Below are 24671 nucleotides of genomic sequence, written 5' to 3' on the forward strand. Positions count from 1 at the left end.
GACAGAGGTGGATGGAGAGATGGGAGCCCAAAGGAGGGTTAGGGAAGGCTTCTTGGCAGAGCTTTGGGAAGGAGTAAGGAATTGTCCCAACAGGAAAGGGGGCTCCGAGACAGAGGGAACAGCTTGAGTAAAGACTAGGGGGTTTCAAACAGCACGGGAGGGGCCGAGCGAAGCCGTGACAGTCCAGGAACCTGGCCTGTCTCCTTGGGAGGGCGCGTGGGCCCAGTGGCTGACGTAGCCACCTCTCAGGGCATCTACGGGCGGCTCTTCGTGTGGATTGTGGACAAGATCAATGCGGCCATTTACAAGCCCCCCTCCCAGGAAGTGCAGAGCTCTCGCAGGTCCATCGGCCTCCTGGACATCTTTGGGTTCGAGAACTTCGCTGTGAACAGGTACCACGAGGGGCTCTGCTCTGTGGGAATTTTATTCCACAACATGGTCAGAATAGGTGTCACACGTCTGCTTTAAACTACACTGAGCGGGCTACGAGCACGCTCTGCCGGGCTGTGGGAGAGTTTGCGTCCGGTCATCCTGGTGGGCTCTCTCACTCCCCTTCCGGCCCGTCCCCTCCAGCTGCTGGGGAGAAGGCTCTTACACTGTCGTGCACACCCCAGTGTCCAAGGTGCAAGGTGAGGCTGAGCCACGCTCGGGGTCCCACACTTCCTGAAGGGTCATTCTTGGGGGCCAGGTCAAGGACAGATGGAAGGAGCAGGCCCTGGTAGATCCCGGGGCTGGAGGCCCCTGCCCTGCCCCACTTCCTGCTTGTGTGATCCCTGGCAGGTCACTTCAATTTCTGTAACATTTGGATGTCTCAAAGCCCCCCACGTCCACCCAAACACCCACAATGACTATGTGAAGTGTCACCTGGGAGAGCACTGGGTTGGTGACTCAGAGATGCTGGCCCTCAGGAGGCCACTTACTAAATCTCGTCAGCCCCCTTCCCCCCTCCCCTGACTACTTTGTATCCCTCTTCATGCCCCCCCCGCCCCCCGCCGCCCCCGAGCGCCTTGGCCCTTGCCCTCTGCCAGGGAGTTTGTGCCCGCCTGTCAGCCTGCTCCAGGCACAGCGTGGCCAAGGACGTGCTGGCCTGCTCAGCCCCTCACCTGTCCCCTGTGCCCCCTGCAGCTTCGAGCAGCTCTGCATCAACTTCGCCAACGAGCACCTGCAGCAGTTCTTCGTGCGGCACGTGTTCAAGCTGGAGCAAGAGGAATACGACCTGGAGAGCATCGACTGGCTGCACATCGAGTTTACCGACAACCAGGACGCCCTGGACATGATCGCCAACAAGCCCATGAACATCATTTCCCTCATCGACGAGGAGAGCAAGTTCCCCAAGGTGCGCCTGCCCTTTGCTGGGCGCCTGTGCAAAACATCCCCTCATGCTCTGAGCCTCAGCTTTCCTCATCTGTAAAATGGGACCAATGATACGTGCCTCTCAGCGTGGCTCTGGGGCCAGTGCAGGTGCATTCACCTGGCATTTGGGGATCACCTGCAGTGCACGGGGTCCTGGACCAGACGATGGAGATCTAAGCACGTAGCTGGCACGGAGCAGGTGCTCCAGACCTGGGATGTGTCTCGGAGTGGGAGAGCTACTGCTCCCATGAGTTTCACTGTGGGGAAATAGATTTTCTAAACTGGACTGAATGCTCAAGGTAGTGTAGTTCCAATCCACCCACTTAAGAGAGAGGGAAGTGGAGGCCCAGAGAGCTCCTGTGTGGGATACAGATAAAGGGAGGGAGCTCTTGAGAAAGACAGAAGAGGGGGCACAAAGGCCAGGGGCAGCAGGGGCAGGAAGACCTGGGGCGGAGGGGGGCTGAGCACGGCCATCGGTTCCCACAGGGCACAGACACCACCATGTTGCATAAGTTGAACTCCCAGCACAAGCTGAACTCCAACTACATCCCCCCCCAAGAACAACCATGAGACTCAGTTTGGGATCAACCACTTTGCAGGCGTCGTCTACTACGAGAGCCAAGGTACAAGCGGGCTCTCTGGGGCTGCAGTCTCTTCACCTGCGCCCTCTCCCGCCCTTGCCCTTCTCCCTCCCCGGACGGGCTGGGGGCTGGAGCACAGAGCGGGAAGGGGCCTTAGGAAACACTGGGCCCAGTGCTCTTTCTTTCTTTTAGAGATTTTATTTTATTTTTAAATTTATTTTTAAAGATTTTATTTATTTGAGAGACAGCGTGCTTGCATGGGGGTGGGAAGGCAGAGGGGGAGGGAGAAGCAGACTCCCCGCTGAGCAGGGAGCCTGACGCTGGGCTCCATCCCAGGACCTGAGCCGATGGCAGATGCTTAACCAACTGAGCCACTCAGGCACCTCTGGGTGCCCCTCTTTTGGAGATGTTAATAAGTGTGGTGAAGTATATATAATCTAAAGTGTACTGTTTTAACGCTTTTTAAGTTACAATTCAGTGGCAATAAGTACATTCACTATATTGTGCCACCATGGCCACTGGCCATCTCCAGCGCCAATCCATCACCCCAAGTAAGTACCGATTAAGCGAAATGTGCCCTTTTCCCCCAGTCCCTGCTAACCTCTATTCTGTTTTCTCTCTCTCTCTCTCTCTGTATATATATATGTCTGACTACTCGAGGGACCTCATATAGGTGAAATCGTATAGTATCTGTCCTTTTGTGTCCGGCTTATTTCACTCAGCATAACGTCCTCAAAGTTCATCCATGTTGTAGCAGGTGTCAGAATTTCATATATTTATTATTCATGCATCTCTTCATGCACAGTTGGGTTGTTTCTACCTTTTAGCTGCTACCGTGAATATGGGTTTCAAGTATCTGAGTCCCTGCCTTCCATTCTTTTGGGTGGGCTCAGTGCTCCTGTGTACAGATGGGGAAGCTGAGGCTCAAAAGGGAAAGTTACCTGTCTTTCCATGACATTGTCTGTTAGGTACCAGGCCAGGCCTAGACCCAGTCCCGTGACCCACTAGGACTCTCTCAGCAGCCAAGACCAAGTGTGAGCTTTGAAGGGGATGCATCCCCCATGCTTCTGGGATGTGCATTTGGGTTCATTTTAAAGCTAGAGGTGAAGAAGAGAGTCAGGGTTACCCGACTTGGAATTCTTGCAGACTGCCCTTGCGGCTCGGCCCCCACCACCCTGGTCTAAAGGGCTGCCTTGGATGGGCATCAGCTGTCGCGTGTCTCTCTATTGAGCTCTTGTGTTCAGCCTCCAAGGGTTTCACCTGCAGTCGGAGGCCAGGGAAATTCAAAACAAACAAGCAAAGAGCCACTGGTTTCGTACTTCCTTGTTGAATTGTCCAGAAGGCTGACGGTGTATCAGTGAGCCATGCTGCAGGGATGGAATCTGAAGCCTGCCCAGCCCTCCCGCAACTATTGGATTGTGAGATCCAACCTTGCTGTTAGAAGGAAGGAAGCCAACATTAAGTCTGAAGGACTTTTGGGCAAACCAATGTGTCTGTTCTTAGGAATAACAGAGGATTGTATCAGGCCTCACGCTGTTGCTGAGGATACAGATGGGAAAATTGAGTGGACTCTGCACAAAGTTATAAAATTATAGAATGTTAGATCTGGAGGGAACATAAGGCTTTATCTACTTTATGGATTTGAAACTGAGGCTTAGAGAGGGAAATGACTTGCCTAAGGCCACTAACCAGTTTTGAGCTGCTTTCAACAATTCTGTCAGCATTTCCTGGCTCACAAAATACTGTTTTAATCCAGCATTTTATTTATGAATCAGGTGGTGTTAGGTGATCTGAAGCAAAGCAAGAGTTTACGGGTACTGTCATTCCCATCTGACACATGAGGAAGCCGAGGGCCAGAAGGGGACCATCCTAGGGTCCCAGAGTGAGTCTGTCATAGACTTTTGATTAGAGCCCACAATTCCATCCCAACTCCAAAACCCACCCTTCCACTGCTGGGTGCCTCCTGGCACTCCCCCGTCCCCAGACACCAGGTGGGCAGCCCAGCACTAGGTCTCTACGTTGTCCGCAAGCCCGGGCAGCCTGAGTCCTGGGGGAAAGGGTGCTGCTTCTCTGCGGTGTTCTTCCTCATCAGGCCTCCCAGCCCTAGGCCCCTCTGTCTTCTGCCCCACCCTAGCAAGACACCCCACCCCCTGACGCCCCGCCATTAACCAGTTCCTAACTCCTCAGTGCCTGGGAATGGCCGGCCTCTTGGGGGTCTGTGAGGTGCAGAGGAGCCTCCCTGGGCTGGTGCCGGGCATCTAGGTTCAAGTCTCAATTCTGCCCATGGCTTGCTGTGTGATGTTAGGCAACTTGTTCAGCTTCTCTGAGCATTGGTTTCCTCCCTTGTGCGATGGGGAAGATAATTCCTGCCCACCCCCTAGCTAGAGGGGAGTCGTGAGCATCAGTGCTGCGAGGGCACTTTGTAGAACATAACACACTGTTCAAGAACAAGGTATTTTGGGGCTCCTGGGTGGCTCAGTCGTTCAGCGTCTGCCTTCAGCTCAGGTCATGGTCCCAGGGTCCTGGGATCGAGCCCCGCATCGGGCTCCCTGCTCTGCGAGAAGCCTGCTTCTCCCTCTCCCACTCCCCCTGCTTGTGTTCCCTCTCTCGCTGTGTCTCTCTCCATCAAATAAATAAATAAAATCTTAAAAAAAAAAAAAAAGAACAAGGTATTTTAAATTCCTTTACTCTTAGCTGTACTAGCCCAACACGTATTCTCTCCCAGGTGACACACTCAACAGGGGCTTCTGATGCGTTTATTCAAAAGACTAAGGCTGGCAGTGCAGATGCTGGGTGGCTCCCCGAGGAAGGCAGCCTGCCCTCCCCGGGGCCGAGGCCTCCGGCCCTTCTCTCTGAACGGGTCTGGAAGGGGGGCTGTTGGGCGAGGGAGCTGCAGCTCCAGTTCCGGCTTTGCCTCTCGCGTTCTCTGTCATCTCGGGCAAGCCGCTGCTCTGTCTGTTGTAAAGTGGATGTGGTTGAACTAAGCGAAGTTTGAAGGTCTTCCTGGCTCAGACACTGTGGATTTGGGGAGTGGATGAGTCTTGTCAGGTGGAGGCTGCCCGAACTCTCGAGGTGTGACCAACCGCTTCTTGCCACTGCCCAGGCTTCCTGGAGAAGAACCGGGACACCCTGCACGGAGACATCATCCAGCTGGTCCACTCCTCCAGAAACAAGTTCATCAAGCAGATCTTCCAGGCTGACGTCGCCATGGTAACGTCGGGGCGGGGTCTCTACTGGGCAGGAAGGGCCCCCAGAAGCCAGGCCCGTGCCTAGGCCCACCCTTGTCCAGAAGCTTCGGCTGAGCTCCTCTGGCCGCAGAGTGAGGGCAGTGCTTCGCTGTGGTCCCAGGAGGAGGCTGGGGGGCCTCCCGAGTCCTCCTGTCTGGTCCTCCTGTTGCAGTGACTGGGGGGGGGGGATGGGGCCAGGCCCGGAGAAGGGTGCCATTAGGGGTCACAGAACACAGCCTGATCAGGACACAGTTTACCATGGAGGGGCCCCCTGCTGAACCTCTGGCAGCTCATAGGGAGCCTGGGAGAAGGGAGCACATCCAGCCTCAAGGACACGGATGGATGTGGGTATTCAGAGAGACAAACACAGAGGGCGTGGGTGCCCCAGACCGGGCCCCACATGGGGGGGTGCAGAATTTCCCATCCTCGGCATTTCCTCTGTCCCTAGAGTGGTGGTCTGGTAGACTGGTTTCCTGCATGATTGTATGCCTCTTCATTTCCTATTTTCCTCCTGTCCCAGGGCTTCCTGAAGGGTGCTCAGAGGGACTCACGGGGAGGACAGAGTCCCTCTGTGCCTGTCCGGGTGCCTGCACTGCCCCGGGCCCCCGGGAGCCCAGACCTCTGCCCCAAGGGTTCTCCTTTCTCCCTGGTTGATTTTGCCCTCTGTTTTCTGACCCACCACATTCTCCTTGCCCCCAACCCCATCTCGCCCTGCACTGTGGTTCCTGTTATAGTTTCTCTGTGGTTATTCATCGGGCACTCTCCGCCAGTCGGCAGCTTCCATAAAGGTAAAAGACCCAAGTCTGGGGCCAGTGGATGGTGGGCCAGGCCTCAGTGGCCCCCAGGGCTGGGCTGTGGCCTTGGCCCCTGTGGCTCTGAGGCTTGGGGAAAGGGCCGGCTTTTTCTTTTCTTCTTCTTCTTCTTCTTTTTTGTTTTGGAGTGTGTGGGTTTTTTGTTTGTTTTTTGTTTTTTGGGTTTTTTTTTTGTGGAGTGGTTTGTGGAGTGGTTTTGAGTTTTTTGTTGTTGTTTTGTTGTTTCTTGAGTTGTGTGAACTGTGAGTATCTCTGTTTCTTAAAGGAGGAAACTGAGTCTTAGAAAAAGAGGCAAGACTTGCCCAGCATGCCCCGTGAGCCAGGGGCTGAGCCAGGACTCTACTCCAGGTCTCCCCCGTTCTCTGCCCCCCTGAGTCTGTCTCTGGTATCAAGGCCTGCTTCTTCCACCAGGCTCTGGCACACCCCTCTGTGTCCCGGACGACTTGGTCAGATCCGCTGATAACCTTGCAGAGTAGGAGGGGCAGGTGGTATTTTCTGCATTTTGCAGCTGGGGGTCTGAAGCTCAGAGGTGGGGATGACTCACCCTGAGGCAGAGTATCCCGGAGCTGCGACTAGTATCCCAGACTTCCTTAGGCCCTGGAACAGTATCCGTGGTGTACCTGACCACCACCTTCAGGTCGTGGCTCCCACGGTGCTCCAGGCCCCGAGACTGCCGGCTACCCCCCGCCCCACCCCCCAAGTAGCAGAGCTTTGCCATCCCTTTGCCTCTCCTTTTCCTCTTCTCAACCCTCAGTTTCCTCTCTGCCTAGTACCGATGTCCTCCCACATTTGGTCTTCAGGTTGAGTCTCCCTTCCTTCCTGCGTGTCTGGCATCCCCCTGCCACCCAGTGCCTCATGGACTTCCAAACCACATTCACAAAAGCCACTGCAGCGGAGCAGGGTGCCTGGAATGTCCGGGGCAGGGAGTGTGACTGGACAGCAGCCTGTGCCCTCAGCCCATGGACTGGGCCTGGGACCCCACCCCCAGGCCAACACTGTGGCCCAGCTGCTGACCGGGCGAGCGTGGGGCCCCTGCCAGAGTGGGGCCCCAGGGGCCAGAAGCTCCCGTGCCCAGCAGTCCCCACCCCGAGGCCCACGTGTCACAGGGTGGCAGCTTTGGGAGACAGGTGTGGCACTGGGCTCTTCCCCACTCTTTCCTCTTCCCCTCCGGTCCCCAGCCCAGCCCACCCCTCCCAGGCTCAGCCATTCCTCCTGGTCTGAGGCAGTCTTGGAAGATCACAGAACCTCGTCTTCTCCTTCTGTCCCCTCTCCTCCCTTTCCAGAGCACCTGGGGGCATCTGGGGACCTCTCCACAAACCTTGCTGTTCTGAGGCTTCTTCCCCAGGACCCTGGGACTAGAACCCACTTATTGAGGAACTGTGGAGAGTTCCAAGCAAAAGACCCTGGGGTCCCCAGAAATGGCTCGCTCTTGAGGGAGTTTTGGAACACAGAGTTAGAACACAACAGTGCACATTTGATCTTGATTATATCTTCTTTTCTGGGCCACTTACATTTCTCACCTCCCTCACTCCTCACAGCACCCTGTGAGTAGTTAGTGTTGTCCCCACATTACAGGCAGAGAAGCTGGGGCCCAGAGAGGCCAAGGTGCAGGCTGAAGGTCACACCGTTTGTGACACACAGGACTTTGATCCAGGTCTGTGTCAGGGAGGTAGGGGAACTTGTCCAAAGTGACACACAAGCGAGGGCTAAGGGGAAGCTTTGCAAGCCCCTGCTTTGTCTCTGTGAGCACCGCCCCTCGGAAAGAAAACCTGTTTTGGGACTGCTGGAAGCATGCTAGCTCTGTTAGAGGGACCTGGAAACCAGTTTGGTGAAGTGTGAAGTTTTTAGTCACAGTTTATTGACGATAGTGCTTTATCTCAGGGTGGAAGCCCACACCACCTCCTTCTAGTGATCTGAACCCGCATCCTATGTCTCTCTCCAACCCCCAAATTTCCATCCTCTGACTCTAGTGTCTGCCTCCTGAGGTGGCCCTGGGCAGCCCCAGCCGAGCCATGGGGACTGCGGTTCTTCCAGGTCATCGAGCCCCCTGATTAATGTCTAACCCCAGTCACATCCCTAGGCCCTGAGTCCATGGGACTCTTGTTCATGCTCTATGCCTGCGTCTCCCCAGCCCCGTGCACATCCCGCTCAGGTGTCTGCCCCTCAGATCCCTTCTGGGGAGTCACTTAACACTGAGCTCTGGACTTTCTACTCCTGCCTTTACCCCGTTTCCAAAAGTCTGCAGATTCTCCCAGAAACCCATGAATCTCAGAAAGGACCACCATTCCCCTCAGTGAAATAAAACTGAATCAGAAACCCCGGGGGCCAGGAGGTGAGAGAAGCACCCCTTCCGCACTCCTGCACTCAGACACAAAGGGGACCAGGGTGCCCATTCCGTGCCAGACATCGGCCTGCATCCTGGGGACAGAGCAGTGGGCAAAACCAAAAACAGCCTCTGTCCTCATGGAGCTTACGTTCAGGCAGAGGGGAGAAGTCGCTAATAAGCAGATAAATAAGTAGAATACATAGTATGTCAGATGGTGATACATAAGATGGAGAGAAACTGAGGAGGGAGAAATGCCCAAGGTGGGGCTTTGCAGTGTCGAATAGGGGGACCGGGAAAGGCCTTACGGGAAGTTGGTAAGGAGGCGGCGGAGCCAGCCACGCACATCTGGAGGACGGACAGCCAGTGCAAAGCCTCTGGGCCGGCCTGGGGCCCTGTGGAGAGCACGAGGCGGGGGTGCCTAGAAGCGCCGAGAGACGGATCCTGCAGGACCTTGTGCGTCCTGGCGGGGACGTCGGTGTTCATGCGGAGTGAACCCGGGAGCCGTTGCAGGGGCTCTGAGAGTGTTGGGTGGAGAGGCCTGGATTTGTGTTTTGACAGCTTTCCCCGGGCTGCCGGGTCGATCGTGGACGGAGGGAGGTGTGGAGTGTGGGGGACAAGCAGGGAGGTAGAACCCGTAAGACCGCTATTGGATCTGAAAGAAGAGGAGTTGGGGGCAGTTCATAGAGTGTGGAAGGGGCAGTCGGGAAGTGGACGTTTCTGGGGGCCCACGGACGCTAGGAGCCAGTTGTGTGAAGTGTTGCTGATTGTTAGTTGTGCCCGGCCCTGGGCCCCCCCCCCCCCGAAAACAAGGCAGACCTGCCTGTCCTCACTAGGCTCACAGCCCAGCAGGGAAGACAGACAGACAGAAGTAGTTCTGGAGTGATGGTAGAAAGCAAAGAAAGGCTTGTGTCGTGTATATGCTGCATGGGGGTATGTGTGTGTGTGCGCTGTGTGGGGGAGTGTGTGTCGGGGTCTGTGGGGTGCGTGTGCTCGGGGCGGGGCCTCTACCACAGGCAGAGGGAGGCCCAAGCCGGCTGGCTCCCCGTCCGAGCCGCGGGTCATCCGCTGCTGCGGCTGGATCGGGTTCCGGGACGGACATGGGGGTCAGAGACCTGACACTGACCGTACCCCGATGCAGAGACTCCCCAGCTTCCCTGGCAAATCCTCAAATATGTGCCAAATGACACTAACACAGAGACCGGGCACATCTCAGACTAGCAAGTGTTTGCGGTTTCCCGGCAAGTTCCATTTCTGTCTGGGGCATGTGGTCTAACTTTTGTACGTGTTCCACACCTCTGCCTCCCCACACACCTCACACCCCTCCACCTGCCCGCCTGGCTGGCGGCGCTCCAGGATACCAGATAAAATAAGGTCTCATTTAAAATACAAAATCTTCCAATAATAATCAAATTCACTGATAAATTCTCACACAGACGAAGCCGGCAGGGAAATAACATCAAAATACTTTGGAATTGAGTCTGATTTCTAGGTCTAGTGTCGCAGGGTTGGTCTGAGATGTTCTACTTCCTGTTTGTGGACCAGGCCCTCCCCTAGCACCCCTGCCTCATTTCACAGCGTTCTGAGATGGGGACCCCGACAGGGGACGGGGTGCTAGCCGGCTCACCCAGATAGCAGCTGGCCGGCCCGGCTCAGAGCCTCTGGGCCTCAGGGCCACCTGGTGGGAGGCCAGCTGCGTCCCTTCTCAGGAGGCTGATCTGGGCCTGCTGTTGACGGGCTCATCCCCCAGGGAAGGGAGAGGGCACAGACAGCACCCCCCACCCCGGGGCACCCTTTCCGTTTAGGAAAGAGGCTCAGGGCTGTTTAGTGAGCTGTGCAAGATCACATAGTTAGGAGGTGGTGGGGCTGGGGTCTGAATGTAGGTCTGTCCGACCCCTCTCTAGAGTGGACCTCAGTGTCTCGAGGTGACCAAGTTCGGCTCCTCATTTATTCCCGGCTCGGCAGAATGGAGACTGAGAGGGGCTGGGCCTTGCCCAGAGTATTCCAGCAACCCGGGGATACCCACTCCCCATGTAGCCCTCCTCCAGACCCAGGTCCCGGGGGTGCCCCAAGGGGTGCATCTGAGATCCAGCACCAGCCCAGATGAGGCCAGTCACAGGAAAACCCCAAGTGCCCTGCTAGCCTGCTTCCCGGAGGCGGCTCCCCCTCAGGCCCAAAGCCTGCTGCTTCCCTTCCTGGAGGGCTGGGGGGCACAGGCCAGCCCCTCCCATCCCTGTGGTCCGTCCCCCAGGGCGCCGAGACCAGGAAGCGCTCGCCCACACTCAGCAGCCAGTTCAAGCGGTCGCTGGAGCTGCTGATGCGCACCCTGGGCGCCTGCCAGCCCTTCTTCGTGCGCTGCATCAAGCCCAACGAGTTCAAGAAGCCCATGGTAAGTGGCCCTGGTCCCTGGCCCAGCCAGCCAGGGCCCAGCGTGGGGCAGGCGGAGGCGCCCGCCAAGGGGCAGGGTGCGGGCTGGGCTGAGACTTTGTCTTCTTTGGGGAATGGCAGGGCACCTGAGGGGCTTATAGAACCAGTTCCCACTTACTGGAGGTAGCGGGTACCCCGGAAAGAGCCTTGACGGCAGCGGGCTCCACGCAGGTTCAATCCTGAGTCTACCGCCTTTAAGCTGGGCTTACGTCCCTGGGGGCATTTCCTGCCCTATGCATGCGGGCTGCCCGGCACTGGAGTCAGCTGCGCTGCTTGCTGTGGCCCTGACTTGGAAAGCCCCCTCTCCTTCGAACCAACCAACCACCACCTCCTCCTCGAAGCCTTCCCAGATTCCTCTGACTCGTTGGGGGATGTTCTCCTTTTTTGACTCTGCTGAATAACATTGATTGGGCCTTTACTGTGTGCCCAACAGGGCCAGAGTCTCTCCACAGCGCTATTCCACCTTCCCAATAGCCTGGGAAGGAGGGGCCCGAAGGAGGGACCGACCATAATGATTCCACATTTGAGATGTGTGACTGCAGACCCGGAGATAGAGGGGCTTGAGGCCAGAAGCTGGAAGCCGGGGCCATCCCTCATTTGGGTCCTTTCTTTCCACAGCTCTGGGAGGTGTTGTTTACCACAGAGCTCTTCCCAGAGGCCCCGGTTGCGGGGGTGGGGCTGGGGCCGGGGAGCTGGGGCCTGAGGGGTCTGGGGAGGAAGGACGGAAGGAGGGAGGCCAGGGCTGGGCCAGGGAAAGTGCCTGGAGGGAGAGGAAACAGGTGTCGGAAGTCAGCCAGCTGTGTGCTGGCCCTGCCCCCAGCCTGAAAACATTTCCCAGAGTGGGCTGGCCTGTCCCCCATGGGGCCCAGGACTGGGTCTGCAGGGGTATGACGGTTACAGAGGGTTCTAGCTCACCCCCTAGGGCCAGGGCCCTGCTAAGGTAGTTGGGTACCCTCTCTCCTGATCTCAGATGCTTCCAGAACCTTCTCTGGGCCCAGACCTTGGCATCTATTGCCTGAACCTTAGCAGCAGGACCTTCTCATTGGTCTCCTGTCTCTTTGCACCAGTCCCCCTCCTGACTGCGATGAGAGCCAGTGGGTCTCAAATGGTTGCTGGTCACTCCCTGCTGCCTCCCCAGCCTGGCCTCTGAGGCCCTCTCTAGTCCCTCGACACCTGCTGCCATCACAAAAACAACTCTGTGCCCATGAGGAAAACTGTCCCTTCCTTAAGGCATTTTACTGCCAGTGGCCAGAAAGTTGTCGGAACAGCTACAAATGTACTGTGGCTGTGATATGAAGGGCACTCCCTGGGGTTGTACGAGCGCCCAACACCTGCACAACCATGACCTCAACGTGCATTAGCCTCCTCAGTCCCCATCAAGTCCCCGAACATGCCCTGCGCTTTGGGCTTCCATACCTTTGCCCATGTGCCCCCTGCCTCCTCCAGCACCCTTTCTCCTGACAGGGTTAGAGCCAAGGCCGCCTCCTCCATGAAGCCCCCTCAAGATATCCCAAGGGGAGTTAAGCTGTTTCTCCTCTGTGCCCCCAAAGCATGCAGCTTGTCCCGTGTGAGGGTGTCATTCCGTGCCGCTAAGTAAGTTCGAGCGGCGGGTCTGGGTTCAGTCTGCCTTGCTCCTCGTCTGCTGTGTGGCTGGGAAAATGCAGAGCGGGGCTGAGCTCCCAGCAGGGGCCTCCAGCGCTGATGGCCTTGGCTCCGTGCCCGGCAGCGGTTCGACCGGCCCCTGTGTGTGCGCCAGCTGCGGTACTCGGGGATGATGGAGACCATCCGGATCCGCCGGGCTGGCTACCCCATCCGCTACAGCTTCGTGCAATTCGTGGAGCGCTACCGCGTGCTGCAGCCGGGGGTGAAGCCCGCCTACAAGCAGGTACAGGGCTGGAGACACAGACGGCAGGAGGGACAGTCCCAGCTCTAGCCTGAGCCGGGCCCTGGTTTTCTCATGGGGACCGTGTGCTGGGCTCGACCTTAGCTCGGCCACCTCCCGTATGGCTGGGAAAGTCGGGGAGGAGCCAACAGAGGCCTTCCAAGGGCTTGGATCGCCATGCTCCACCGGCATGGCCTTCACGCGCGTGGTGTAGTGGACGAGACCAGGGCTGCCCGGCGGGGCCCGGGACGTTAGCCCTGGAGACGGTTTTGCAATCGTCTGGCCCAGCTAAGGAGAAAACTGAGGGTCACAGAAGGCAGGACCCGGCCAGGGACACACAGCATGGCAGGGGCAGAGCTGGAGCCAGAGTCCTGCCCCTGGCCTTGGGAGGGACACTCAGGGGACCTTCTCACGGGTAGGGCTGCCCATTCCCTTGTGCACCCCCTAGGACGACCTTCGGGGGACGTGCCAGCGCATGGCTGAGGCTGTGCTGGGCACCCACGATGACTGGCAGATTGGCAAAACCAAGATCTTCCTGAAGGTGAGCATGGCCTCTGTCTCTGGAGGCCTTGTGGATGTGTGACTTCCCCGTCACAGGGAGGACGGGGTCCTAGGGGCCTCTGCAGAGAAGCTGCAGCATCAGGTGGTCAGTGCTGGGCCTCTGTGGTCTTCCTGCCCTGCGGTCTGTGATAGGGAGGGGGGACTGGTTTTAAGAGCGTCTATGATCTGGGGTGTGAGGTCAGGACCCTGTGGTTGGTCATCTGCCCTGGGATTTTGGGCAGCTCATTGGCCCTTCTGAGCCTTATTTTCCCATCTGTAAAATGGGAGGGAGAAGGGGTGGGAGGGCTCTTGAGTGTATCTTTAGGCCCCCTCCTGTGATTTCCGGCCGGGCAGGGTTCATCCGGGCTGTGGTAGGCCATATGCTGCCCCCTCCCTCTGTCCTCTACAGGGGCCTGTTCCCACCCTCCCTGAGCAGCACCTGGAGCTCCATGGGGCTGGACTTCAGGATGGGGCAGTTGGGGAGGGGGCAGGGCTGGGAGCAGGAAGCTGGGCCATGTGGTGTCTTGGCCTTGGAGTAGAGCTTGCTGGGAATTGGCAGTGGCCCCGGCAGCTACAGCAGGGACAGTGTGAGCACCCGGCCTGCCTTTCTTCCCCATTTCCATTTCCGCTGTCCTGGGCAATGGGCAGGGCTCCTTCCTCTGGTGGGTGGGTGGGGCCCCGGCATTTGGGGATAACAGCTGCAGGAGGGAGGGAAGGGGGGAGCCAGCCTGGAGCTGGAGGGAATCTGGGGTGGAGTCTAATTCTTTCCTGGCTGAGGGGCCATGGGCCAGTCCCTTCATCTCCCCAGGCCTTCATTTCCTCGTCAGGAACACATGTCCGCTATCCCCGGCCTGCTCAGATCGCTACTGCCATCTGCCAAGAGCGTTCTTTGTGCCAGGCCCAGGTGGGGCTTTTTATCCAGGATCTTGTTTAGTCCTCACAGCAGCCCTGGGATGTAGACCTGTCATGCCCATTTCAGAGGCTCAGAGAGGAGAAGCCAGTTGCCCAGGTGGCGCACTGACCTGGAGCGGAGAGCAGGGCCTCTAGTCTGTGTGGGGAAGGGAGGGAAGGCAGGCAGCAGGACGGTGTCCAGTGCCAGAGAGCTCTGAGGACCATCCTTGTCCCCATCCTCACCTCCCTGTGCTCTCCAGAAATGTGCTGTCATTTTGAAAGCCCAGACATCTACTTCTCATTCATTCATTCATTCATTCAGACGGCCTTGGCTGAGCTGCCGCTCTGCTAGGCTCTGTCCACAGTGATGTGGTCTGGGATTAGCAGGTGGGGGTGGCTCCGCCTCCCCAGGGCAGGGCCCCTGTCTGCCTGGTTCACGTCAGCCCCCCCCACCCCCCCAGCACTTAGCACCATGTTGGCGCCTGTAGACATTCCATTCATCTCTGTTGACTGTATGATGAGGTTTTGTCTAACTGGAGGGAGAAGAAGAGAGGCCTAGAGAAGTCAGCAGGGCCTGGGTTCTGGAGGACCTGAGTACCAGGCGGGAGACCGGGCTTGACCAGGGGAGTCACTTTAAGGTCACCATCAGATTCATGTTGGGGGGGTTCCTCCCCCTAAAGGAGGGCCGGAGCAGGAGTGACAGAGGCCAGGAGAGAAATGGCAGGGCCCAGGTCAAGGACCCGTGTGACAGAGACATTGAGAAAAGTGGGGGCTTGGGCAGAGATGGCCATAGGGATGAAGCCGGTGTGTGAATGGTGGGCTCTCTGACCCCGCCAGTCAGATTAGGCTCCTCCTATGCCATTTGTCCCACCCCGGCCTCTGGGAGACAGCCACAAGCCGGGTCTGTCCCCGTGGCCCTGGGAGGTACGGGGGACAAGGGAAGGAAGGAGGGCGCGTGTGAGGCAGCCTCAGCCTGGGACTGAGCTGGGTGCCCTGAGAGGAGGGTGGGGGTGCAGCTCAGGAGCTCTGCCCTCCAGGACCACCACGACATGCTGCTGGAGGTGGAGCGGGATAAGGCCATCACCGACAGAGTCATCCTCCTCCAGAAGGTCATCCGGGGGTTCAAAGACAGGTATGTGTTGGGACCAGCTCCCCCATCTCAGCCCTCATACAGATGTGTGTGTGTGTGCCGGGCTGGCCCCTGTCCCCGGCGTGAACGCTAGGAATAAATACACACACCCGTGTGCAAGGAGCACGCGCACGTGTGCATAGCATGCACGCATGATCGTGCAAACCCTGACGACCGTCTGCCCAGGGATACGGGACATGCCCCTCCGTACCGGCACGCACACGTGGCTACGTGAGGCACCCAGGTGGACACTCCCGTGTCTCAGATGCAAGTCACAGAGCGTGTCCCGTATTCCATGTAAGGGGCACGTGTACAACTCTAACGGTTCACAGTTGGGCAGGGCTGACTCTGGAGTGTGAGTTGGGCTCCACAAAACTCCACAGCCTGCCCCTTTAGCAGTTCATCGGGTCGCTCCCTCCCTCTCTCCATCTACCGTCTGTCCAGCCATCCTTCAGTTCATCTGCCCTTCCGTCAGTTCTTCTGTCCGTGCGTCCACCCGCCCATCTGTCCATCCCCTCCCACAGCTCTCGCTCGCTCAGGCACACCCAGGCACTGGCTCGCTGGCTCCCTCACACGCGACATACCCATCCTTCACTCCTCCACCGTTCACTTCTACACTCGGCAGGCACCTGCTGTGGGAGGTGTGGTCTCTCTGTCCTCCGTCAGGTTGCAGGTGACTGTCCTGTATGAGCGGCCTCAGGTGTGTGGGGGGGGTCAGCACTGTGCTCACTCAGAGTCCGGCGGAAGACATGGGCTCTAGCCCCAAACTCCTCGGGTCTTACTTTCCTCGTCTATAAAATGGGGAAGTCAGTAATAAGTGATGTTCACCGTGTTCAAAAGTTCTAGTCTTTATATTATTTCATTTACTTATTATTCATACATTTCTTCATTCAGTAAATACCTCTGAATGCCCACCTTAGTGGGCATATGTGACAAGCCTGTGAGGCAGGCAAGGCAGGTGTTACTGTACCCATTTTACAGACGAGGAAGCTGAGGCAGAGAAGTTGTGTGCCTTTGCCCAAGGTCACATAGCTGGGAGACGCAGAGCTGGGACTCAGCCCCGCTCTCCTGTCCAAGCCTCACCAGTCCCCTGGCTGCCTCTGGGCACGATTTCGCGGCTCTGAGATCCTCCTGAATCACGTTGCTCTTTCAGATCTCACTTCCTGAAGCTGAAGAACGCGGCCACACTGATCCAGAGGCACTGGCGGGGCCACAACTGCCGGAGGAACTATGAGCTGGTGAGCCTCCCCAGGGGGCTGCTCCTTGCCCCACCAGGCCTTTGAACCCGGCCCTGTTGCCATAGCAGCAGGGCGCCTATGCCCGAGGCCTGGTCGGCCTCCTGCCACTGCCCTCGCCAGGCCCCGCCGTTCCTCCAGCCCAAAGTCCAAGTCTGCTTCTTCCAAGTTTGGAATGTTTTGATGGGTTGGGAGCACCTGGGCCATTAGAGACTATGGAGGCGGCTAGGAGTGGGTGTCACATGACCTCTGCCAAGTAACTGGGCTGCAACCTGGACTTAGGGCTGGGGAGGCAGACCGGAAGGAGGCCAGCTCCTGGTCTGAGAATGGGGGCCCATTGGGGGAGGGCCCTTCAAGGGATGCCAAGGCCAACTCCCTAGAAAACTTGTCCGAGAGGAAACAGAACTTCACTCTGGGGAGCCCTGGTCTGAAAGAAGACAGAGCTGTGTTTGGGGCAGTCCGAGTGGCGCCCCGTGCGGCGACAGTCCCGTGGGCAGGGCCAGCCGGGAATGGGGGTGGCAGGCTCTGAGCCGCTTGGTGTCCCTGCAGATGCGGCTGGGCTTCTTGCGGCTGCAGGCCCTGCACCGCTCCCGGAAGCTGCACGAGCAGTACCGCCTGGCCCGCCGGCACATCATCGAGTTCCAGGCCCGCTGCCGCGCCTACCTGGTGCGCAAGGCCTTCCGCCACCGCCTCTGGGCCGTGCTCACGGTGCAGGCCTACGCCCGGGGCATGATCGCGCGCAGGGTGCACCGACGTCTCCGGGCCGAGGTAGGGCTTCGGAGCCCCAGGTGGGGCACGTCCCCTGAGGGGTGCTGCTCCACCTCAGGCAGGCAGATCACCCCCACTTGTCGGCCAAGGCCTACAGAGGGGATCTAGGACCCTGCCTCCTCTGGGGAATGCACAAAACTGGGATCACACCCCTATTTCCATCCTCCCAGCCAAGGGCAGTGTCTGGGGCCCCAGTCACTCTTGTGGTGAATCTGGTTCGGCTTTGGGAATCAGCAATGCCCCCAACCTGCTGCGTGACCTGGAGAAGTTCTCAGATGCCGCAGTTTCCCTATCTGCCGAATCATTCGGCAGGGTCGCCCCCCCACCCCCCAGTCCCAGAGCTCGGGCCGGGTGGGGTGGGCCAGAGCTGACAGGAAGCACCGTGACGGCGCCCCCCGGCTGGCTGCCCCTTCCCTCAGTACCTGCGGCGTCTGGAGGCGGAGAAGATGCGGCTGGCCGAGGAGGAGAAGCTCCGGAAGGAGATGAGCGCCAAGAAGGCCAAGGAGGAGGCTGAGCGCAAGCATCAGGTGAGCTGAGGGGCCCAGCCCCTCAGATGTCCACTCACTGGCTCAACGGCACTCGCGATCCGTTATCTGTCCATGCAGCCTGCCTTCATCTGCATGTGCCTGGGCCTGGGCCCGGGCCTGAGGACAAGGGGCTGTGGCTCTGGAGGAAGAGGGGCTGTGCCCTCGGGAACACTTTTCCTAGCTGGGAGAGAACACGTGGATAAAAAGCCTGAGCTGGGGTGAGAGCACCCAGCCTGGGAGCCCCCAGCCACATGGCTGCTGAGTGCTTGAAGTGGCGAGGGGCTCTAAGTGTAGAATAGACACTAGATTTTGAAGACGGTAAAAAAAAATATGAAATCTCTCAGTTCTATTTTAAATATAATAATTACATGTTGACACAACATTTTGGAAATGTTGGGTTAAATAAAATATATTATTAAGCTAGATTTCACCTATTTCTTTTCACTCTCTTAAACAAAGCCACCACATACATGGCTCGGACAGCGCTGGTTCAGAGCCTCAACCCAACGGCTGTGGGATTTCTGGGTTGGTGTGGTCCCCTCCAGCAGGGGGCGCGAGTTCCCAGCTAAGCCCGGAAGGGCGGTGGCATGCTCTGGGCTTGTCTGGAGGCTTCTCTGTGGCCGGGTGCTGGGCATCTGTCTGCATCGGACGGTGAGGGTGGGGTGGGGCGAGGCCGAGGATGGAGAAGCCCGAGGCTCAGTCCCTGCCAGCAGTTAGGAGGGCCGCGGTGGAGGTAGGGACTAAGGCCTGACAGCTGCAGGGGCTCTCCTGGGCTCCCCGAGGAGGGCTTGCTCCCTGAGGCTGTCCCCCCGTATCACGCCAACCTCCCAGGAGCGCCTGGCACAGCTGGCTCGTGAGGACGCGGAGCGGGAGCTGAAGGAGAAGGAGGAGGCTCGGCGGAAGAAGGAGCTCCTGGAGCAGATGGAGAGGGCCCGCCACGAGCCCATCAACCACTCGGACATGGTGGACAAGATGTTTGGCTTTTTGGGGACTTCGGGCGGCCTGCCAGGCCAGGAGGGCCAAGCACCTAGTGGCTTTGAGGTATCAAACTGGGGACAAGGGTGGGGACAGGACGCAGTGTGATAGTTCTCCCTCCTTTTGTGCCTCTTTACATTAAGGTCCCCCTGGTCCCCTCTGAGCAAAGGGCAGCAGTGATGACGTGCGGCCCCTGCCCAGCTGTCAGCTAGCCGTGTGACCTTGGGCCAGTCACTGTCTCCCTCCAGGGCCATTCACAAACTTCCCTTCATTTGTGTATTGGGGACGTACCATGTGCCAGGCTCTGTTTGGGTCTTGAACAGGATGACACAGTTTGTGCAGGAAGAGCCGGCCCCGCAGGGACAGGCTGGGGGGCTTTGGCCCAAGTCTGCTCCCACGGCAGAGCAGGGAACCCCTCTGGCCTCCTCAGGACCTGGAGCGTGGGCGCAGGGAGATGGTGGAGGAGGACCTGGACGCAGCCCTTCCCTTGCCTGACGAGGACGAGGAGGACCTCTCCGAGTATAAATTCGCCAAGTTCGCCGCCACCTACTTCCAGGGCACGACCACGCACACGTACACCCGGCGGCCGCTCAAGCAGCCACTGCTGTACCACGATGATGAGGGCGACCAGCTGGTGAGGGCTGGGGCTGCGTGGGGGCCCAGGGGGCAGGTCCCCGGGGGGAGCGGGGGCGGGACAAGGGCTGACTTCACCCTGGTGCCCCGCCTGGGCCCGGGCCACGTGGGCGCAGTCTGAAGGAGCAGCGGAGCACCCTGAGCCCGGTGGCCCTCCTGCGGCCCTCTCCGGCCCCCTCCCCAGACCCCCGGGCTATTGAGAAGCTCAGCCCTGCACGGGCCTGTGCCCTCTGATGCGCAGCGCTGCCCCCAGGCGGCCCTGGCGGTCTGGATCACCATCCTGCGCTTCATGGGGGACCTCCCTGAGCCCAAGTACCACACGGCCATGAGTGACGGCAGTGAGAACATCCCCGTGATGACCAAGATTTACGAGACCCTCGGCAAGAAGACATACAAGAGGGAGCTGCAGACCCTGCAGGGCGAGGGTGAGGTGAGGCCCAGCTACCACGCACCCTGGTCCGTCCGTGTCCCCCCCCAGGCCCGTCGGAACGGCTGCCCGGCATCCCCAGCCTTAGGGGGCTCCCCAGAAGGAGCGTCCTAAAATCTGCCTCTGCCTCACCTCCCTGACCCCCACTCTCCTCTGTCTGCTTGTGGGAACAAGTGTGTGCGCACTTTTTAAAGTGCAAAGTGCGGCTCAGGATCGGATGAGGCCTTTGCAGTCAGAGCCCGCCGCAGTGCTGACTCACTGGGAGGCACTGGGCAGCTTCCTACACTTTTCTGAGTCTCCATTTTCCCGGCCATCACCTGGCTGGTGCGGGGAAGTGGGGGACGAGAGGGTGGCAGCGTGGGGTATACCTCGTAAACGTTAGCGTGGAGGTGAGCCCACCCCCGAGCCGGAGCTCCGTTGTCTGTTGCCCTTGGCCCCGTCGCTTGACCCTGAGCCCTGTGTGTCCCGCAGGCCCAGCTACCGGAGGGGCCGAAGAAGCGCAGCATGAGGCACAAGCTGGTGCACCTGACCCTGAAGAAGAAGTCCAAACTGACAGAGGAGGTCAGAGCCGACCCTGGGCTGCCTGGGGAGACGCAGGCTGGGGCCAGGCTGAGCTCGGGGACCACAGGAGTGGGAACAAGAGCAGCAGCTGCCTGTTCCCAGGGGCTTGGGCTGGACCGTGTGGGGAGCCCCTGGGCAGACAGGGGTGTGTGGAAGGGGGCCGTGAGCTCAGGCCGGAGCTACATCCGGGAGGGCTTCCCAGAAGAGGGGACTGGAGAGCTGGAGAGGGCTGGAGTGGCACATGGTGAGAGGGAGGACATTTCCTGCCAGCGCAGGGACCCAGTGCATTTGATCCAAGGACCTTTCAGATACTGCGAACTTTCTGGGGTTAAGAGTGCCCATGGGGCATTAACGCTACTCATTTGTTTGAACTCTCATTTAGTCACCTGGCCTTTACTGAGCGCCATCCTGGCCCTGTGCTCTGGGATTGTGCAGGCTGGGAGGGCAACAGACACTAACCAAGGCATTTGCAGTGCAGGGGACTGGCTCCCTCATCCCCCTACATTCCCACACATCAGTCCCTCTGCCTAAAATTCCTCCTTCCTCTTTTCTGCCTGGGCGTCACCTCCTCCAGGAAGCCTGCCCAGACCCCTCTACAGTAGAGTCACGCTCCTCCTCAAGGTTTCCCCAGCCTGCTTTGCCCCTGCCATTGTCCTCTTCCCCATCTGAGGTTCAAATCCAGTCCTGCAGCCACGTGGCCCCAGATTTGAATCCCGGCTCTGCTGCTGGGTATCTGGGTATCCGAAGGGCTCAGTTTGGGGGGGGGGACATGCCCACTGGTGGGCTCCAGGGAGGATGGAGTGAGAGCACAGCTGTGGGTGCTCCATAGGGGTGAGGACCTCCTCCACCAGCCCCCCCCCCCACCCGCAGGGGCACCCTCCTGCCGCTCACCCCTCTCACTCTGGGGCTCCGGGCAGGGTGCAGGCTGGCGCGGTGGGCTGTGTGGAGCCAGAGAGGAGAAACACGTCTGTCAGAGCCCAGGCCTGGAGCTGTTCACATAGGGGCCAGGGCACCAGGGATTGGTGAGGGTGACTGGGTGGTTGGACCCAGGGTGTATTCTGGGTGTCAGAGTTGTGTGTGGAGTTGTGGCCCACCCTGGAGAGATAGGGGTCCCACCAGGAGTCAGAGGAATAGGTCCCTGTCCTGGCTGAAAGGGCTTCCCTGGGGGAGGGTGGGGAGGGGGGTTAGGGAGCCTACAGAGGAGCCTTGTCCCTAGTAGGTGGCACCGGGCCAGTGCTGCCCAGCTGTCTGTGCATCATCGATCCAACGTCAGTTCTGCACAGGGTGGGGGTGGGACAGGGCTGGGGCCATGACCGTGTTGCGGAGCCAGCCCTTCTGGCCACTCTTAGGATCTGCTCTCCAGGGGAGTGGGCAGACTCACACATGTGGCAAGGCCCCCCCTCACTTTTCCCTGCCCAGGCCAAGCCTTGTCCCCTCTCTCTGGCCCAGGTGACCAAGAGGCTACATGACGGGGAGTCTACCGTGCAGGGCAATAGCATGCTGGAGGACCGGCCCACATCCAACCTGGAGAAGCTGCACTTCGTCATTGGCAATGGCATCCTGCGGCCGGCGCTCCGGTCAGTAGCTGCGGAGCTGCCGGCTCGGGAGGCACCCAGCGTTTCTCAGGGTGTGGCCCTGAAGGGCTTTTGGTGGCACGAGTTGTGACTTTGTCACCTTGGCGATGGATGAGGCCAAACAGGCCTGGGTTTAGCTCCGCTGCTAGTCATGTGACCTTGATAGAATTATTTCATCTCCGTGAGCCTCAGTTCCTTCATCTGTAAAGAGGGAATAATCACAGCGCCTACCTCATAGGCTTGTGGGCACATCGATCTCTGGAGAGCGTGTAAGACAGGACCCACATGGTAGGCACGGTTGTTCTCATTATCAAATGCATCTCCTGCCATAGGCCCATTCCTGTCAGCTCCGTCCTGTGGACAGGGTTCCTGCAGGTAGCGTGCCTGGGAAACCTGCAAGTGCCTCCTTTGTTCAGGTCTCTGGGGTGTTGGGGAGGAGATGGGATGATCTAAGAGTCACCAGGAGCAATAAAGGAATCAGCTCAGCTAGGTCAGTGGAGGGAAGACAGATAGGACTTCTATCTGAGGACTCTATCAGCACAAGATGGTCAGTTAGGAGAGCTGATCCCATGAATCTGTGCATACTGGCTGAGAGGACAGCAGGATGGGGCAAGGGCAGGGGGTTGAGCCCATTTTACTGATGGAGAAACTGAGGTCCAGAGAGAGGAAGAGACTTGCCCCAGGGCCCTAGCCTCCCAGACCTCCTGCCTTCCAGTCAGGCCCCCTTTCATTGCTGCTGGAGGCCTCACCGGAGATGGTCAGGCACCCAGGGCCACCTGCCTCCAGGAAGAAAAGGTAGCTGCCCAAGGTGTGTGGAAGGGGCGAGAATTTGCCTCCCAGTTCCCTCACCATCAGACCTAAAGTTGTCATTCCTGGAGAACAGAGTGCCGGGAGCCCTGGGCTGAGAGTCAGAAGGCTGGGTGTTGAGTCTCTGAGGGACCATGGCTAATCCCTCCCTTCCCTTGGCCTTAGCTCCCAAATATAGGTGAGAAAGCTTTTACTGGTCTGTGACGAGATGGGAAAAATATAAGGTTGTTTCTAAAGCTAAATTGATTTGTTGAAAGAACTGTTCTTTGTTCTGAGATTTTACCCTTTCTACTTTTTGGATACTAAAATTATGTTCATTTTATGCAATGATTGTGACACAGATGGTGGGCAGATTGTGTACAATATGTTTTAAATGACCTTGTTTGTCATGATAAAAAGTGAGCAACCTCATAATTAATTTTGCCGTTGCACTGGCCCCTGAACCCTGAGGATGGTGGCGTGACTGGATCAGATAATCGCTCCATCCTGCCCAGGCCTGCCCTTGGGAGAGGGAAGCGCGGCCATGAGTGCCCCCTGGTGGTCACTTCATCATCGACGCCCTGTCCTTGGCCCTGAACGCGCAGGCAGGCAGTGGCTTCACTGGGCAGCTAGCCTTTATAGAGGATTTACTGTGCCAGGGGCTTTCTAAGCCTTTTCTCATTTTTCTTCACAAAAAGCCTGTAAGGAAGGTTTTATCTTTCCCTTTAAAATGGAAACAAAACAAAACAAAACTACCTTCACTGCTTTGATCTGATTACAAAAGTAATACATGGCCACTTAAGTACTGTATTCAAACATTGTGGAAAAATCGCGAGTGAAAGTTGCAGCCCCACCTCTTCCATCTCCCAGACCAACTCCTCAGACGTGTTTGCTGTTTCTGCTCTTCCAGTTGCCATCAGTAGAAGTTGTAGCTGCTGTCCCGACTGGGGGCCGGGCTTGGAGAGGTGAACTCACCTGCCCAGGCCGCCCAGCTGGTGAGGGACAGGGTAGGGGCAGCCTGTGCTTCCCCTCAAAGTGATCACTAGCAGCCGTGGCCACTGTGCCCCAGAGCAGGAGGCGCACCCCTCTCTGGATTCTGGGGACCTGGCTATGGAGCTGGATTGGACAGGAGCAGGCTTCGTGCCTGACGCACCTGCCTCCAAAGCCAGACCCCCTTCAGTGGCTGCACAGCCTTCCCAGGCCGGCCCCACGCCGCTGCCTCCTGGGTGGTCTGGGGCAAGCCCGAGAGGACAGCATGCTGTGTGTCCCACCTGTGGCCGGGAGGCAGGAGGAGCCGGGCTTATCCTGAGGCCATCTCCCCTCCTCGCTTCTCCGCCTGCCTAGGGATGAGATCTACTGCCAGATCAGCAAGCAGCTGACTCACAACCCCTCCAAGAGCAGCTATGCCCGGGGCTGGATCCTCGTGTCTCTCTGCGTGGGCTGCTTCGCCCCCTCCGAGAAGTTCGTTAAGGTAGGGAGGCGCTTGGCCTCCTGGGGCGGGAAGGGCATCAGAGAAGAGAGCCAGAGGAGGAAGCGCAGCGGGGCTTGGCGAGGAGGCCCTGCCTGGGCCCTCTCCTCTCAGGCCACAGTTCCCACCGCCTCGTCCTGGCCCTGCCCCGGGCTCCCAGCCCTTGGCTCTGCTTTCCCTTCAGCCGCTTTCTTTTTATGAGGACGCTGAATTTGACAGCAGCTGCTCCTGGACCCTCCGCTTATGGTCTTGGAGCAGGCACTGTGGTTGATCTCAGGCCACTTTCTTGACTGCAACTCAGTGCCAGGCCCTGGGCGCTGGGGACTCAGAGGCAGAGCGGGTCACAGCAGCACCAAGCCCGCTGGTCGGCGCCGTGAGGAGGAGAGTGCTCTCCCAGCCGGGAGGAATCAGGGAGGTGGGCCTAGTGATCAGGCGAGGTGTAGAGGGGGGGAACAGTATGTGGGGGGGGGCAGGAGGCACAGCTGAGACCGGACAGGGTGAGAATGTGGTGGTCTTGATGCCAGCCTGAGGCACATGGACTTGATCCCAAGG

At 58.5% G+C, this 24671-nt stretch overlaps 1 protein-coding gene across 1 annotated transcript in view; it reads left to right on the forward strand.

Moving 5' to 3' along the window:
- MYO7A (myosin VIIA) overlaps nt 1–24671 on the forward strand; it is an 81468-nt gene that overhangs the window by 33446 nt on the left and 23351 nt on the right. The window contains 18 exon segments of the mRNA XM_034995175.1: nt 250–392; nt 1126–1336; nt 1840–1902; nt 1904–1976; nt 5038–5144; nt 10548–10685; nt 12450–12608; nt 13054–13146; nt 15074–15168; nt 16319–16403; nt 16950–17168; nt 17588–17695; nt 18527–18736; nt 19101–19304; nt 19557–19733; nt 20202–20291; nt 21741–21868; nt 23996–24122. Coding sequence (XP_034851066.1) covers nt 250–392; nt 1126–1336; nt 1840–1902; nt 1904–1976; nt 5038–5144; nt 10548–10685; nt 12450–12608; nt 13054–13146; nt 15074–15168; nt 16319–16403; nt 16950–17168; nt 17588–17695; nt 18527–18736; nt 19101–19304; nt 19557–19733; nt 20202–20291; nt 21741–21868; nt 23996–24122 — 2430 coding nt within the window.

Source organism: Mirounga leonina, unplaced genomic scaffold (assembly GCF_011800145.1).
Source record: "Mirounga leonina isolate KUSES-001 unplaced genomic scaffold, KU_Mleo_1.0 Mir_92, whole genome shotgun sequence".
NCBI classification, from domain to species: domain Eukaryota; kingdom Metazoa; phylum Chordata; class Mammalia; order Carnivora; family Phocidae; genus Mirounga; species Mirounga leonina.